The sequence below is a fragment of the Centroberyx gerrardi genome, chromosome 7, assembly GCF_048128805.1.
Source record: "Centroberyx gerrardi isolate f3 chromosome 7, fCenGer3.hap1.cur.20231027, whole genome shotgun sequence".
NCBI lineage: Eukaryota > Metazoa > Chordata > Actinopteri > Beryciformes > Berycidae > Centroberyx > Centroberyx gerrardi.
Window position 1 is genome coordinate 14,912,619 of NC_136003.1, and position 18,518 is coordinate 14,931,136.

Consider the following 18,518-nt stretch of genomic DNA (forward strand, 5'->3'; position numbering starts at 1 on the left):
TGTTGCGGGTTTTGCTCTTGCAAAAAGCTGCTCTATTTCACTGTGTTATGTAATATAGACGTAATATATGTAATAATATAGACTTAGGTGATCTTACTAGATGATATTCCTGAGTTTAAAAGTGAGAGTGATTTAAAGTGCCACTTTTGTAGGGATTAGTTAATCCAGATTTAATCCATGGTCTGGATCCACGCCATAAACCTTGAGTGACCCAGGCGAAATATTTAAGAGCCATACAGTAGATACTCATATAGATATATCACAGAGTCCTGTAATGCATTTTGTAAACCACATATTATACATTCATGAGTTGGGTGTTATTTTTTTATTGTTGCACTCACCACTCATGAATAAGCATTTGTGCTCTTTTCAAAGTCTGCCTGTCAAAGACAAGGGCCTGCTTTAGCGTGTGCCAACTATTAGTGTTCTTACAACTGTCAATCAGGTGAATGTATATCTATAACAGCTGATTCTGATTCTGATTATATGTTAACTTTTTTGTCATGATGGCCAGTGCATTGCTATTGTGTATCTTCGTGGCTTATACTGTATATACTGTACATGAGTGGATCTTGGTGTATCCATATAGTATACTCTACATTACACAGTGATATTCCTTGTGCTTTTTCTCATGGCTTTTTCATATTCTCTTCTACAGATTCTCCATTATTCCAAGGATCCATCCACTTGAGTCAAGTAGAACTGAGGTCCAAGAAGAGAGTATGAGGACAAGTTGTGTCACCCCGCACTGCAGTCCGACAAGATATGACATAACATGGGTCCCCTGCTAATCACCACGATGACCATAAAGCTGTGACTGGCTTTGTGAAGCCTTGCCCCCTTTTTCTACACCCAAGCCGGACCCTTCTCCTTTTTGTAAATCCTTCCTAGCTACCTTGGCCGGTCCCCTTTCTCCTGCAAACACAACCTCTTCTCCTGCCAGTTCCACCTTTTCTCTCCTTAATCATTATAACCCCTCCTTTGTCTCATTTCTCTTCCTATCATCGACAGCATGCAGAGTGTTTCTACCACCTCCGCTCTCCTCCTCATTCTTCCCTCCCTTCTCCTCTTCCTCCACCTTCCCAACGTGGTCAAAGGGGACTGCTGGCTCATTGAGGGGGACAAAGGCTATGTGTGGCTGGCTATCTGCAGTCAGAACCAGCCTCCATATGAAACCATCCCGCAGCACATCAACAATACAGTCCACGACCTGAGACTGAATGAGAACAAGCTGAAAGCAGTGCTCTTCACCTCCATGTACCGCTTCACCAACCTGACTGACCTCAACCTCACCAAGAATGAGATCAGCTATATAGAGGACGGAGCCTTTGCAGGACAAGCCAACCTACAGGTGATGGGAAGACTGGATGATAATTTAAGAATACAGTTCACAAATGCATTCAGACCTTAGTTTGCACAGGGACTAGCTCTTTTCCTTTGGCCACAGAGCGAGGAAGATATTTTTTTGTAATGTTGTGCCTTCATTGGATTGTTGAAATTGAAGAAAGACAGGAAAGAGTGGGAGGGAGAGAGGGGGATGACGTGACAAAGGTCCTAAACATGTTGTAAAAATATATTTGAGCAGATGTTTAAGTAGAATTTGTTCGTTTCATTTTACTTTTGAGTGGGAAAGATTTTCTTGTAGTAGAATTTCAGCTGAATGTATGAAACATGCATTAGGAAATTTGCTGAGGGAGAACATAATGAATTCAATAGAATTACTGGCATGAGTGATGGTAATTGAGTTCCATAATAACTCTCCTCAGTAATCTCGACTGTAGAGATAATATCCCTAACAACTCAGATATGGAGGTCAGTGTACTGATAACCATAAAAAAAAGTAAATATCCACAGTTCAAAAATGTATTACTTTCCCCTAGTCTCCAACTCAATCTCCCACTTAACTGTTAAGAAAAACAAAGACCTTATGTTACCTTTTGTTCCTCTCAGGTTCTTCAGCTGGGCTACAACAAGCTGACCAACCTGACTGAGGGTATGATGAGAGGACTGGGCCGCATGCAGTGCCTCTTCCTCCAGCACAACCTCATTGAGGTTATCGCCAACAATGCATTCTGGGAGTGCCCCAGCCTCAGCAGCATCGACCTGTCCTCCAACAAGCTTGCCCGCATTGACCCATCCACTTTCACAGTTCTCAGTCGGCTGATGGTTTGCGAACTGGCAGCAAACCCATTCCACTGTGGCTGTGATCTTTACAAATTCCTAACCTGGCTGGAGTCCTTCAACAATGTCACGCACACCTACGACCGCCTCCAGTGTGAGACACCCCGGGAGATGTTTGGGTACCCCTTACTGAGTCCCATCGCAGCTGGCCATGCTGGTCGGAATGCCAAAAACATTCTGTCCTCCATCTGCAGAGATGGAGTGATGATTCCAGGTATGACCTCTCTCCCACCAGATCTAGATGGTCCTTCCGGGATGGGGCCAGAGATGTTTGGTGGTGTGGGGCCCTACCACCAGCCCACCACCTCTTCTTCCTCCACTGAACATAGTTTCATCCCCAGCATCAAGCTCCACCATGTCTCTTTGTCCTCAGCTTCTCTCCTCGTGCAGATTCCAAGGCCCTACAGCAAGATGTATATTCTAACACAGTACAACCACACCTACGTGTCTGATGTCATGAACCTGAAAAACAAGAAGGAGATGATCACCCTCAGCAAACTCAAGGCTCACACCAATTACACCTTCTGTGTGGCGTCCATCCGCAACTCCCAGCGTTACAACCACACCTGCCTCCAGTTTGCCACCCGGGCTCAAAATCCAGATGACATGCTCCCCACACCCTCTACCACTACCCACTATATAATGACCATTGTGGGCTGCCTTTTCGGCATGCTCATTGTCCTGGGCTTGGTCTACTATTGTCTCCGTAAGAAACGGATGCACGATGAGAAGCAGAAGTCCATCTGTGTCAAGAAAACCATACTGGAAATGCGTTATGGACCAGAGGTGGCAGCAGCAGTGGCAAATGATCCGTCAGCAGTCCACAAGCTCCAGGAGCAGTCCAGAGAACACCATCCGTATCAGCACCACCATGGAGGCAAACTGCCCATGTCCACTTCCTCTAGCTCAGGAATGCTCCACTCAGCCAACACCAGTTCCTCCAGACTTTCCTCTATCCCACAAGTGGAAAAGATGGCCACAGCCTTTTCAGAGGCCATGTCTACAAGTAAAGGAAACTATATGGATATCAGAACTGGGGGGGGAGGGGTGGACAGGGTGGGGGATGGAGGGCATCTAGGGATGAGGGGGGAAGACTTGAGGGATGATGATGGGACTGATGTCGGGGACGACTCGGATGACGATGGACGAGGCTCTGCGTCAGAGATCTCCACCATCGCCATGGAGGTGGATAAGGTCAACCAGATCATCAATAACTGCATTGATGCACTGAAGTTGGATGCAGCAGCAGTTGCTGCCTCAGGGGTGTCCAATAACCCTACAGCCTCCTCCAATCCCACCTCCCCTCCCCCCACCAGCACCTCCTCCCTTACCCGTGGCCTGATCCCACTCTCCCAAGGGGTGACAGAGACGTGCCAGGTCATTCCTACCAACAAGATTCCCCCTCCTCCTCCGCTCCCTGCCTTGAATGCCCCTCTTTCTGAGCGCCCAGGGATAAGTGGTGGTGGCTTTGTGGTCACTCCTCCCTACCGGCCCCCTCCCCCTGCCACTGCTGTACGTCCCATTCAGCGGCAGATGAGTGCAGATGCTGCTGTGGTGATCGTCAATGCCGTCAAGAAACAGTGCAGCACCACCTCCTGCGGCTCCATGGGTCGGGACAGGGACCGCGGAGCGTCTAGGGTGTACAGCCTGGATGTTCCTGAGCCGAGGAGCCCAGATGCCTGTAATCAGCAGCAGTACCCAGATCGGGCTAGCCCCGTGGGCTGTGGGGAGCCCCTTGAGAGGCTGCCTCTAGTGGGGAGTGGGAGCTGTGGTGGAGGGGGTGGTGGTGGTTGCGACAGTGGTGGTGTTGGTGCCCAACATCAAGACAACCAGAAGCCACAACATCATCACCATCAACAGCAACAAAAACAACAACAACAGCAGCAGCAACAGCTGGAGGTGCAGCAGGACTACCACTGCTCGGAGCACCGCCACTCTGTCCCAGCACTCTACTACGAAGGCTCCCACCAGGGCTCCCCAGCCCAGAGGGTTTCCTTCCTTAAGCCCCTGACGCGCTCCCGCAGGGACGCAGCCTCTTACTCCCAGCTTTCGCCTGCCCGCCACCACTCCAGCTACTCTGGCTACTCCTCTAGCCCAGAGTACTCCTCAGAGAGCTCACTCCGGATCTGGGAGCGCTTTCGGCCCTACCGCAAGGGCCAGCGTGACGAGGCCTGTTATGTGACGGCCGGGAATGCCCTTCGCAAAAAGGTGCAGTTTGCCAAAGGGGAGGACCTGCATGACATCCTTGATTATTGGAAGGGTGTATCAGCACAGCAGAAGCTGTGAGTGGGAGACCAGAGTGAAGCATTGTGGGACACAGAGTTTGGATACTCCTGTTCCTGATAGGCTGCTGGGCCAGAGAAACCATTTGAAGTACATGAAGAGAAAAAATGAGGGCATAACTTTTTTGCCTTTGGATTTTTTGGCATGCTACGTGTATAGAATATTGTGCGCAGAGCCAGGACTGAGAAACTGTGCCTGGGATATGAGAGTCATTCTGGTGTTTTATTTTACACTTCAGTGTAGCACTATCTCTGGATCATTCTCATTTAGTGTTTGGGGGTGATTCTTTTAGCACAGGGAGCAAAAGCCAACCCTATAATTAGTACTCAGTGAGTGATCACGTGGAGCTTATGTTTTGGACTGTCTTTCTCAGTGCCATGTTTTCATCTATGGGTAATGACAAAAGGTAGACTTGGATAACCTTCACATTTAGCTGGAGAGTGTGTGCGTGCGTGTGTGTGTGTGTGTGTGTGTCATGAGCCAGTCTAAACTCCTATATGTTGTTTTCCATTCTGTATTGGGTGCTGTATTAATTTTACAATGTGGGATTGTGTATGTTTATATGCGATGAAGGGAGATTGGGGTGGCGGTGGGATCTGCGCTCTGTTGAAAGGGAAAACATGCCGATTTGTGAACAGAGCTGTCAAATGCAGCCCTTATCTCCCCTCCATGAGATCCTCTATGCGGCCGGGCTATTTGCATTTCAGTAGCGTCTGTCACACAGGAAGGAAGGGAGGGAGAAACTGGAGAGAAATGAAAACAAAATGAGAAAACAGTCAAGGATGCTCAAAGGTATGGAGATGTACTGCCCCATTAGGAAATCCGCTTTGGTCGCACCTCATAGTGTGCAACACCTCTCTCAAAGTAAAACACTGTTATGCTTCTATGAGTGTAGAAAACACTAGGAGTGAGTACAGAGGCCAAAATAGCATTTCCCCTTACAAAGGCAATTAGGTGCTATTTACCTGATAGTATGCAAGGGACATTTAACCCATAGAATCCAGTTACAAAAAAAGTAGGCATGAGAGATGTGACCCATTTGTGACACAGAGACCAAGAACGAGTGAAAGGGAATGATATGAAGGCAATGTAAATGAAAAAAAGGAAGAGAAGCAAAGCTATAAATGTTTTTTGCAGCTACAGTGAATATAAGTAGATTACAAGCAGGTCAACAGGAAATCCATTTGCATCATTCAATGTGAGTAGTGCAGTGCACTCCAAATCCTTTTGTCTCTGTCAACGCGATATGCAGTCTGTATGCATTCAGACAATAATGCGATCTAAAATGGATTGTGTAGCAGCAGCCCACTTCTCGTGGCTTACTCACAACTCACAAGAATTCCTGACTTAGTCTCCCGGCAAAATTACCTTGTGTCATTTTCTGATATTAAAACAGAATGAGAGACAGAGGGACAGGACACTTGTAATTACTGCCGACACCTCTGTTTCTGGACATCGATACCATTGTTGTCTATAGACGACTTAATTAGCCAATTTAACATGATTGTGTCGTGGCAGGTATGCATGCTTGTACTGTTGCTCTCATGCTTGTGTGTGTGGGTGTGTGGAACACAGTGGTCAGTGTAAGTGGGTGTTGGCATGCCTTATCCAATTTGATGATTTATATCCAAATCAGCATTTGATTAATTAATAAATGTCAGTATTTTGCCCAGGAGCTGGTTGACCCAGTCTAACCTACAACTCTGAGGGCAACTAATCCACCATATGGGATTACTAACGGCGTGGACAAATGCACAAACAAGAACAAATGGGTTGTATTCTCCCACCCATACATCCACATGACTGTGATGCACAGATGTATCATTCAAGCACAGTGCCTCTTGTTAACAAGGGAGGTCACGGTCATCTAATCTCCTTTATGTATAGCATAATCCATCTGCCAGCCTTTTTCTATTGGAATGACCTGCTTGCCATTATCCTGAAGGGGGGTGACATTGCCTGGCATTCTGATGAACGGCAATTCTGCTTAATACAAAGCACTGTGCAACCATTAGGTTTTGGCATATGAACTAACATACACAATCTGAAACATATTACCCTAAAAATGTGAAAACTGAATCAGTGGTCACTGCACCATACTTTCATTCAGGGTGGGATTGAAGAGAAGAATTTCAGGAACATTTCCTCTCTTTATTTCAGTCTTATTCACTCTCAGTTTACTGCCACAGCTGTGGATGATGTTCATTTGGCCCACATCCTGCCCCTTTCTCCCCTCCCGCTGGTCTAATGGGATATACGTTTTGGCTCGGTGTGGGTATTGAACACGACGCTGTTGTATGGAGCCCCATCTCACAATACCTGTTCTCCTTTATTAAAGGAGAAAAGCTGAAAATTGCCTTTTTTGCAGACAGGATTTGGGTCCACAATGCACACTCAACGCTCTGCTTTTCCTTCCTCTCTCTCTTTTCTCCTCATTTGTTTTCTTTTGCGCAGTTGATTTCATGTGTGCTTGTTTATTATTATAGATGCAGGATGAATGGCAACACGTTTGTAGATGTTTATTTGAGCATGGTGTGTAATGTTATCTCCATAGTGATTTAGGTATTTTCCCCGACCTCTATATTTTCATATTGTTTCTATCTCAGTCTGTCTTTGTCTGTTTCTCTGTTTGATTAAGATGTGTCCATACAGTTAGGGTCAGAGGTCATAGCCCATGGATTTAGAGTTCTGCCGTGTTTGTTTACAATTGGAACGGACCATATCAGATCAAGGGCCTCAATGTCACTGTTCAAAAATACAACTGTGTCTCGGATGTACACCCATCTCCGCCTCTTCAATATGATGAAGCGCCATGTAATGAATACACAAACTTGGAAACTTTGAAACACAAGAGTCAGCCACTGATCTCCCATCCTTTGAGAGAGCAGTCAAAGTTTTCAAAGGATCTTGCTACCGCGGGCTAACTGTGACTGACTCAGACTTTTGCCGAGTCAGAAGAAAGGATTTTCTTCGCTGGGACTTTCTAAGAACACCTAATCTCACAAGAGGACCTCTGTTTGTTCAGCTCCCCAAATCCTCAACTGCCATAATAAGTTTACAGACATGGACATTGAGGATAGGTGTCATTTAAAAGCTCAGAGATGGTCGGTTATATCAGGATTGCCCATAATCATTACAGCTGCCATTTATCTACCATTCAAAATACAATGTGACACAAAATTCTGAATATTATTGTTTTCATGTTTGATTTCTTTTTTTTCTTTCTTTTTTTTAAATTGCTAATTAACATGCTAATGGATTTTTAGGAGGAGAAAGACTGATGTATGTTCAAGTGCTCTCCTGCTCACGGACTCCACTATCCATTCATCAGACATTCGTGTCTCTACAATGTTCCAGCAATATAGTTGCAAACATTTTCTAATGGCTGTGTGAGCAGTGCCAATCTTGCTAATGATTTATAAACACAGTGTTTTCACCATAGCTTAAATGAGTGCTCTGCCTGGTTGGAGTGGCCTGCTATTATGTTGTTCATCAGTAACAATTACTTCAAAGCTTACTGACTGATTAACTACAAGAGACTCATGATAAATGGGAATTTTTAAAGGACCAGTTTATACAAAAGCCAAATTTGACAAATGTCCACCATCTGAGACAACGCAGTTTAGACGAATATACAAACATTTTCTGTGACCATCTCAGCCTGTAAGCAGTTCCCGGCAAAAAGTGTTTAATGTACGAGCATGAACAAAACAGATGGTGGAAAACTTTGCCGCAACTGCTTTGTTCAAAGGAGTCTGCTTTTCACCTCCCAAAATAAACCTCTTCTTTTGCATAATGGATGAGCTGCTTGCTTGCTCCCTGCAAGCAGTGTAATGGTTGGTGATTTAAACCAAACTGTTGTGTTAATCCGCCTTGGTTTGCAGCTTATGGGACAGTTAATAAATGTAACTGTTCTGTTGTGGTTACTGGGGAATTTAGGTTGTAGTCTTCAGCTGCTTTTGTCACATAGGACTGGAGCTTGCTATAGAACATGGACTGCCGTGAGGAGAAGTCTTAGATCCAAATGAGTACACTCTTGGGTAGCAGCAAGCACAAATAATTTACACACTCCTTAATTATTAAAAGTTTAAGCAGAACCCTGAAAAGTTATGATAACATTAGCAATCCCATTATACATGCTATTCACCCTGTGTAGCAAAGCCAGTGTGGAACAAAAAACACTGTTCACACTCAGGTCGGGTCTATTCTGGCAGAACCTCTTGAACCCCTGGAGGGAGGCTCGCTCGCAGATCGATGGTCCTTTTTGTAGCACCGTCCTTGTTGTTTTGCCCAGAGCCCTGGGAAAGCCAGACGTGAGAAAGCCATCTAATGCGCTATTAATGTTTAATCCCATTGTAGGAGGTTGGCTCCGGTGGCTTCCCCTATCTCTGGACACTGCCCAGAAAATCACAGACACACATTTCTTTTCATACTCCACCAGTTTCTAACATGCTAATCCTTTGATGCTATCACACACTTAAAGCCTGGAGTCATTTAGCTAAACTCTGGTTTCTTAAATCATGAATTGGGCCCCAAAATGGGTTGTGATTTTACTCCTAATCAGTCTCTTCATTACTAAAGGAGTTAAATGCTTTCATTAGGCTCAGTGAGAGACTGTGGAAAGTTTCAGAGAACCTTGCCCTGATGCCATATCACAACTCGCTCATGCAATCTCATGTGCAATCGCTCCTTGAAGCACTCTCACTCAGATGCTTGACATGAGTGAACCATTTGAAGTGGTTCAAATATACACCTTGGCGGATTTACAGGTCCAGTGCTTTGAAAGCTAGTGTCAGCAGTGTGCCAGTGTGAGCACCACAACTCAGATGTTTGGACTGTGGTGGGTGTGCCCTCTCACAGTCAAAGAGTACGGGCAGATAAGAGGCGAGCAGTGGCTTCACTGTGCCAGAAGGGGACAGAGAGATTGGGTTATGAAGTGCACACTGTTAGAGCAAGATCTGAGGCAACAAGAGGGGAATGGAGGCAGATATAATGGAAACGAGATAGGAGGTAGAGGAAGGAATTCTAAAGACTGAGAACAAAAGAGAGAATAGCATGACAGAAAATGGAAGTAAAGGGGCAAAGAAGGATTGCAGATGGTATTTTATAGACGCTATACAACAAATAGGGGAGGGATCAGCAAGGGAGCATGGAAAGAGTAAGGGGGGCAAGAACATGGTGTAATTATGAGTTTGCAGTCATATTACAGACTGCAGAAAGTGGATTACTTTTCCATGGGAGTTTTCTCTCTCTCCACTATTGTAAGCTCTTTATCACTGCCATTGTATTATACGCCCTTTCCAGCTGTACTACAGCACACTGGTCGATTGTGTGTATGTATATATGGGGGGGTTGGGGGAACAGACAGGTTTAAGAACTGAAATGCCGCTTAATTCATTCCCATGTATGCCTTTTTTATTAAAGGTTACAAAAAATGCCAGATCGAGATATCCCAGCTTACCAAACTACATCACCACAAACATTGTAACAATGTAATCAGGCAACCAATGGTCTGTCATAGTGATGAAACCACTCAGTTGTGACTACCATAAGAGTGAAATTCCAGGATCTGTCACTATGACATAACTTTGTTGTGGCAACGTAATAGTGGAGACTTATCTAAAGTTATAATAAAATGTATTTATTATTAAAATACTATCAAACATAAAACCATAAATTTCAATATTGTCAGTTCATAATTTTAACATAATGGACGCATAATCAATGACACTATACATTGGAATATCGTCAACTTTAATAAATGAACATAAACTGGGTTGATTTTTATTGTTGATCAGTGGAAGTAATGTAATTTGCAGTAGAACCTAGGAACAGACTCAATGCCTCAGTTTTTTATGTATGTAAAATATATATATATATTATATATATAGACAAATATGGGAACTCTCTTGGCCAATTAGCAATACCACAGATAGCCAACACTGTTATGGTTCTACCTGATATCAAAATAACAACAAATAATCAATTGTAATGGAATTATGCATTGGCATGTCTTATCATATGTTGACAATGTCAACTAGAAACCTGAAACCACAAGGTTTGATCTAACAAGAGTCATTTATCACATTTCCATAACAATTACTCAACAGCTAGCCCGAAAAGTTCTTGAAATGAGCACAAACTGAAACGTAGATTACGTGTTGTGGATACAAATAATGTGAAGATTATGTTCCTCCACCATGAAAGGATTACATGACAACAGCACAAATTGGACACACCATTTACACATGTTTGTCACATGAAAATGCTACCTGACGGGTAAGATTAAACAACTAAAACAATTTGGTAAGGTTTTGGTCATGTTTAAATAAGAAAAACCTTCACTGAAAATGAAAACTTCACTCACAGTAAAAAACTTCTTCACATGAGTTGGGAATTTAACCTGGGTTGCCAGTTTCAATGTCAAACTTCTAGGCTTTGGTGTCTTCTTACTTTTTGTGCACGCAACACATTATTTGCATTTTTAGACATCGTGTTCATTTCACAAAATTTTATGAGAAATGGCTGGCTGGCTGCATACCAGGGCTCCAAGGCTCTGGCAGCCAGAGCTAGCCAGAATAAGACCAGGTGATTTAGCTTTTATATTAAAGCCTAAAATTTGTCACAAAAACAAAAAAAAAGTAATGGTTTTATTTTGAATCTACTCTTATTCCGATTGGCTTGACTCTGGCACAAGTTGATTCACACAGAATCTAACTCTGCCTGGCAGGTTCACTAGAATTCAAATAATATTCACAATAATAACAATACTGGGCCAATTTTCCAGTTACTCACTTTTAATTGGAAGATTACAACTAATTTATCTGCATTTTCATGTACAGTAAGCAAGTTAGTAAATCAGGAACATACTGGTAAATCAGCTTTTGCCTGACCTGAACAACTAGCATGTCACTGGATGATAATTTGATCCCTAAGTGGGAACGTTAGGTATTTAACGTAAGATCACATAACTACAATGTGGTGAGTTGGTGAGTGTGAAATAGGGTATGCAGGTCATAAAACTACCACCTTAGGACCTAGCCACAACGTTGTCAGCTGGAAAGTCACAAACTACCCAAAATTCCCAATAGGTTAAGTTGCTGGTATGTAATAGTTAATGTAGGACCTGAGTCAAACTGCCACTGTTTCAGGTGTACCAGGTATACCAGAGTGTGTTTTTGCAGCCTCACTGCTCACCAAGATTTATTTACATGTCAGTATTAGCATCTCAGCTTGGCAAAAGCCTCCTGATATAAATTTAGGAACCACTTTGTTTGGTTTGCAGAGTGCATGTTGTACTAAGTACTCAAAGTATTCAAATAGCGTAATGATTAAGTGTGAGAACAAAATGCATATAATTTCTTGTAATTGTCCCTGATAAGTACCTGATGAGGGACAAGCAGAGCTGGAGTTCTGTGAACTTTGTCTACAATTAGAGTCGTTAGAGTTGTTGAACACCGCTCTCCCTCTACCCTCCCCTCTAGCTATGAGAAAAAAAAAAGAAAAAGAGAGCAAAACAGGAAGATAAGCGTGAGTCAGAATGAGTCACAGTCTGACTAAACCACAATGAGTCTTTTCCTAGAAGGCAGGTAATGGGCAAGGTCTTCAAAGAGGAAAGTAGTGAGGGAGGGATTTCTGCTGAATGCAGGCCGACATCGGGGAGAAGAGATGTGGGAGACACAGCATGGCTACTCTGAAACTCTTATCATGCATTTATCAGTCAACTGCTTCAAATCGACCAACACACACACACACACACACACACACACACACACACACACACACACACACACACAGGGAAAGCATGTCGTGGGAAGAGGACAGTTCCTCAAAACTTTAGCGTTTCTCACAACTGAAACATAAGTGGCCCTCCTCTTGTTCCTGCTCCATTTCTCCCACATAATTAGCCTTAACAATGACAGCTTCATTTTAACCTCATTTTTAGGCAGATGTCCTTTGTTAGCACAGACAGTGGGTTGCAAATCCTTTCATTCAGTATCTTTAGACCCTTTGTCTAATAGTCTAATATGTCAATTAGCCAATAGTGTGGGGGATAGCATGTGTGGATGATGTGCCACATTTGATAAATGGGAATCTATGTGGTGTGTCTCCTCATGGTAGCTGCACATGTGTGAATATTATGAAATTAAATGCATGCTGAGGACTGACCAACTATTCTATACTCTGCTGCAACGGCAATGATCTGTTGTGTGCTCTGATGTGAAAGAACAGTCTTGGGATGTCCCATAAAGAATGAAACCAGGCAAGGAAAAGAAGTCAGTTTAGACAAATGAAATACACCTTGACATGATTGATTCCTTTACCAGGCAGCTCTGTCTGGTCGAGCGTTGCCACAGCTTTGTTTCCAAATGCCAAGACTTGAAATTAACAGCCTTGGATGGTATAGGCTGAAAAGTCTTTTGTGCAAACTAAACTAGAAGTCTTTATCACAAGTTCATCTCTGACATGTGCTGTTTCTGCATCTCTAATTGGACAGCCGTGCCGATAAAATGTATAACGAACAAAGCACAGTGTCAGCCTCCCAGGAGCTATTCTGAGCCGGAAAACTGGCATGTAGGAGTCTGCAGAGAGGGAGTTTGTTTTTTCTTTTTTTCAGCAGATTAGTGTGGTTTTGTGTAGTTTGTTTGTCCGTTCTTTTCAGTTTCTGCATAGTTTCTTGCCATGAGTGATGAGAGATGTTTACTAGCTACATATGTGCAGGAATCACTAACACTTTTATAAGATGATTTAAATGATTTAAATATTTGGCAATACTTTTGCCCATCATAAGAAATTTCAAAATATTATTGGCATATTATGACATTTTGTTCATGTCTACTGTTTTGCGCACGATCAATGGGAAATAACTCTAAAAAACGTATGGAACTTCCAAATGATGATAATAGTTCTGAGCAGAAGAGCACTTGAAAAGCTTGTTACCTGTGACAACATATGGCTGAGGATTGCACCACGACAACTACTTTTCCATTACAACATTTTTTAAACAATGACAAAATATGTTTATTTACCCTTGCATAATATGCATAAACTCCATTTCTTCAAGGTTTGGTTTCCAAAGAAGGAAAAAGGATTTAAAGAATCTGTGAAATATCTGTGAATTTTGTACACTGGAAAAAAAAAAACACTAAGGTTAAAAAATGCTTCTATGGATGTTTTATACTCAGCCTGATCTCTTGATATGTCCGTGTGTTTCTCTATTTTCAGTTGGCTGTTTTTTTTTTGTTTTTTTGTTTTTTTTTGTTTGTTTTGTTTTGGGTTTTTTTGGGGGGGGATTGATTATTGGCAATCAAGGGAGCGACTTTTAGTACTTGCCATGATATATGTCTTAAAGGTTTAAGAACAGAGAAAGCTTAACATAGTGTACTACATAAAAGAAAAAAGTGTTATATTTGCATGATTCCCTGTATTTTTTTGAGAGACAAAAATATATTGTTGTGTACAATGAGTGGACGTACCTTGAAAACAAAAACTGTAGGGGCTGAAATACAGTATTTGTCAAGAATTTTGATTTCTAACATTTAGGTTTTAGGCGTTTTTATTCTCTGTGACGTTTAATATTTACAATCTTACCTATTGGTTTTCATTTGGTTCAGGTTACTGTATTATATACTGACACTGCAGTTACTGTACCATCGCTACAATTTTAGCCACAGGCTGGTGGAGCACTGTACTGTGTAAAAAAGGAAAAAGAAGATCTATGGAGCCGCCGGTTGTTTACATCCATCTGTTAAGAGAACCTGCAGTCTATTCATCTCAATTACAATGACTATTCTCCATGGCAGACATGCAAAGCTATTTCCTTTTGCTTAGAGCGTGGCACTGCCACCACTTGTGATTGTATTATCTCTAACGTAACCATCTCCTTTAAAGGAAAGCTCAGTACAAGACATAAGACATAATGCATGAAAATAAGTATGTTCAATGGTGAGTGTACTGAGGTGACAAACACACACACACACACACACACACACACACACATACAAAAGATGCTCCCTTTCCCATACATCCCCTTGGAGTCAGAGGTTAAGCAGAGGTCGTGGATTTATGGTCTTAAACTAATCCTAATCCATCAATTAGGAGTCACAGGCAAATCAATGGAGCATCATCCTCTCCTTCTGCCTCAGCCCACATGGTGTTAGCAAAACCAGTGTCTTTCAATCCTGGTCCTCAGGACCCAGACTACTGCTGGTTTTCTATCGTTCCAGCTAGTTAATTGCATTTACCTTTGCATCCCAGGTGTAAATCAGTCCCTGATTAGATGGCTAGAATGAAAACCAGTGGGGCTCTGGGTCCTGAGGACCAGGACTGAGAACCGCTGAGCGAAGCTGTTGCATAAATACACTGTATCTGTTCTGCTTAATAGCCTTTTATGTGCACAGAAAAGAATGTATCTCAACTTGATTTGATGGGAATGTTTACGTGTTTGGATTACTGCACCATAGTAGCTAAAACAAGCTAAAACTATCTGTTAACTCCGAAATTAAAGACCTTAAAATTATGAGAGGGGTCAAAAGATGAACCATTATGTTCCACAGCACTCAACCCCATCTGATGTTTAGATCATGTTATCCTCTACTTGAATTAAGAGGAATCAACTTCAAATGAATGAGGACAGACACAGAGAGAAATGACAATGCTTGGGAGAGATTTGATTTCAGGTGGAACGTACCTTTATGACAATGTTATTAAGAGAAATAGATTTTGAATTAGTCCCAGAGCAGAGCCTGTACAGAAGGCAGAGAGTTTTGAGTGCATTTCATTATTTTTTGACACCCAGCCAATGATGTGTTGGTAGCACCATGCTCCACTATTATATTAGTTATTGCATTAGTGTCCATGCTGTGACAGCAGGCCATAAGTCATGGCCATGTTTACATTTTACAGTGAGCATACGCTTGCTGAGATACATCTGCTGTGGGGGAGCCAGTGCCAAATACGTAAGAGGCTGCCCTGTGTCAATTACAAAGGGAAAATGAAACGCATTAGGCAGCCATTTTGTGGAGTTATGTTTTAATTGGGTGAAATAGCACTGTAATCAGATATGGAAGACATCTATTATTATCGGTGGCTAATCTCAAGCTCAAATCTCCCCTTCCTCCAACCCTGGAACTATTTCAGGGAAACTTGTGACAAGCTCACATTGCAGTGGGAGCAGAGTCCATTCACTTGTAGTAGCCTACCATTCCGATCGATGTTAATGTTTTCTGTGCTCATAGATAGCAAGGGGCCGGGCATCCATTGCTATTCCAAACACACACTCCAGTAGTGAGGTATTCCCAAAGCCAGAATGATAGGTCTTGGCAGTGTCAGAGATTGAAAACTCGGAGGCTTCCGGAGGCTTCCAGATGCTGCCGGCGGTTCACAGGTACAAGGCCAAGTGCAATGGCCATTCTCACCTCATTCAGGAAATTACATGTCCGTGGATCGATCCGTTGAGAGGTGTTCTTAAAGAGACAACCTAATCATAGTATCCTGGCCCTGCAGGAGACTAAAGCATTCAAGGTTGCTGTGCACCCTCGTACAGACATGATGCACAAAGAGAAGGGTTCTATAAAATGGGCATACTGCAGAAGTCAAAGCCTAAACTCAAACTATTATTCAGTTAGGGCTACCAAAACCTCCTGCTCTCTCAGTCATGATGTTAGGAGTGCAAGATAAGACTACATGCCACTGCACACTCTGATTTCTCACCCCAGAACATGCAGATACAGAAACACACTCAAGACAAAAGTACAGAGCATATCTAGAATACATGTTGTTTCAGTGTTTGAATCATCCCATCTCCTTTCCTTTAATCTTAGTCACATACTTAATTTCATTTTCACTTTTCTTGCTTTGGTATCAAAAGCAGCAACCCGGCAGATGTTTTTTTTTTTTTTTTCTAAGTCAAAGCATTTCATTCTGTCTCATAGCTTGTATGAACTGGAACTGGGTCTAAATAATATGAATAGCCCTTTAAAAATTTCACTGATCCTGCCAAGTACAACAGGACCAACTTAATCTGTCCGAAGTGCAACCACCACCTGTTCGGTCCTTCAGGCAGGCCAAAACAAAGGCTTTTATCTAAATCGGGTGATTTCAATTCCTATTTGGACACAGGTTTGGTATCTACTTTGTAACATTAATGTCATAATATGGCTCATGCAAGGCTGACAGGTTCAGGAGGTCAAACATTAAGGCTTTTGTGATTAAAGGTCAAAGACTGAAAAGGGCCATCGCTGACCGCAGTGTGTTTGTAGGTCAAATTCTAAGCCCCATGTTATTCTATTCAAAACTAATGTGACTCTCCCCTCTGGTTTCAGCTCTACTCTTGTTAGTGTTGAGAGACCAAAAGGCAAAGAGGAACAAAGGTTTGGATGATGGGAACAAAATCTTGGCTTCTTGCTTTCTTCAATTAGCTGTTGCTGATGATGACATTTTTTTCCCTTGCGATTTCTGTACAAAAGATCTATTTCTATATTTGCAATAAATTTGTAATTAAAAACGAATAACACCTGAGCAAGGTCTCTCTGATTCATTGGGCAGGATGATTGTTTTCAGGTAACGAATGAGTCCCGTTTTTTTTTTGTGATATTTTTTGCTGACATGTATTGCACTGCCATTCATAAAGTGTGAGTGTGTGTGTGTGTGTGTGTGTGCGTGTGTGCCCGTGTCTGCCAGTATATGCGTGCCAGTCCTTTAGCCTTGTCCTATAATTCAATTATTCAGGCACCGAGGACTGCCAAGCACCCTGACTGACTGCTATGAGAGATCGAGGGATTTCCCTTACCAACACACACACACACACACACACACACACACACACACATACACACACATACACACACACATCATGGGCCCTCCATTACCCTCCATTAGAACCTCTCAATGTTTTGAGGGCCCTGGAACAGAGGCACAGATGGGCACTCAAAGAAGGAAAAAAAACAAAAAAACAACTTGAATTTCGATGACTCACAAAAATGACAAACACGTCTGCCTCAGTCCGGGTTCCACAGAGACTCAGACGTTTAAGTCTAGTGCGAACTAACGTTTTGATGAACATACAAATTTAATTAGTAGGATGACAGGGTAGAACCAGGACAGTTTTCTGAGCCCTGAAGGCAGAAAAGGACGGGCAGCTGGGCTTTGCTGCAAGCATTGGCAATGTTGGTCAGACACTTTGACAACGAATGACAGCTTCATAGCATCTATTCACTTTATTCACATGTTGCCATATTTGATTTACATCACACTCCAGGTGGGACACACAAAAATGCAGTGAGGCAGAAGGAAACAGAGGCAAACTGGTCTTTGAATGAAAAATTTAAAATATCTACCAAGATTATCCTTCAATATTGAGAGATGATTAGGGCTGGAGGCCAAATTACCCACTAAGTTGATTGAAGGGTACATTCATGACGTTGATCCATAGCTAATGCTGGCTGTCAGCTACTTTATGGCTATGTTCACATTACAGGTTTTAATTGAATTCAGATTTTTTGCTCAAATCCAATCTTTTTGTCTTGACTGTTTGGAAGATTATTAAAAGAGAAGATTATTATTAATAAAAAAGATGATATTTTTGTGTTCACACCGCACAGAAAAAATCAGATCTGTGTCACATGTAAGCCAAGACATTTGTATTTGGGCCATTATTTGGTTCTCCATACCTGTAATGCGAACCTAGTCTATGTGGCTAATGTTACATTTAACTCAAAAACAACTACAGCCAAATTCAGATGGGAGTAGAATCACAGGGTAATGAGGGTAATAAAATATTAGTGCTCCTCTGTTATTTTACTCATCGCTCCAGATGGTTTTTAGCCAATGCCAAATTACAGACAGATGTGTGCGCTATGGTCAGATCCTGGATACAAATATCACTGAGCACAAAGTCTGCTAGCTGTTTGCAGTATGCTAAACATGGCATCCAAAGCAAAGGCAAGAAAGTAAGGCATCAGTCTGGGTATGAAACTCTGTGTGGAGAGAGCCGTGTTTTCAATGCCAAATCAAAAACACAGTCGCCTATACAACCACAAAGAATGGGACTCCAT

The 18,518-nt window shown here is 42.5% G+C and overlaps 1 protein-coding gene across 1 annotated transcript; it reads left to right on the forward strand.

The window, feature by feature from the left end:
- Positions 1-1,012: 1,012 nt before the first annotated feature.
- On the forward strand, positions 1,013-4,467 carry elfn2b (extracellular leucine-rich repeat and fibronectin type III domain containing 2b). The gene is made up of 2 exons (XM_078284970.1): positions 1,013-1,351; positions 1,951-4,467. The coding sequence occupies exons 1-2, from the start codon at positions 1,013-1,015 to the stop codon at positions 4,465-4,467; spliced, it is 2,856 nt and encodes a 951-aa protein (XP_078141096.1).
- Positions 4,468-18,518: the final 14,051 nt, after the last annotated feature.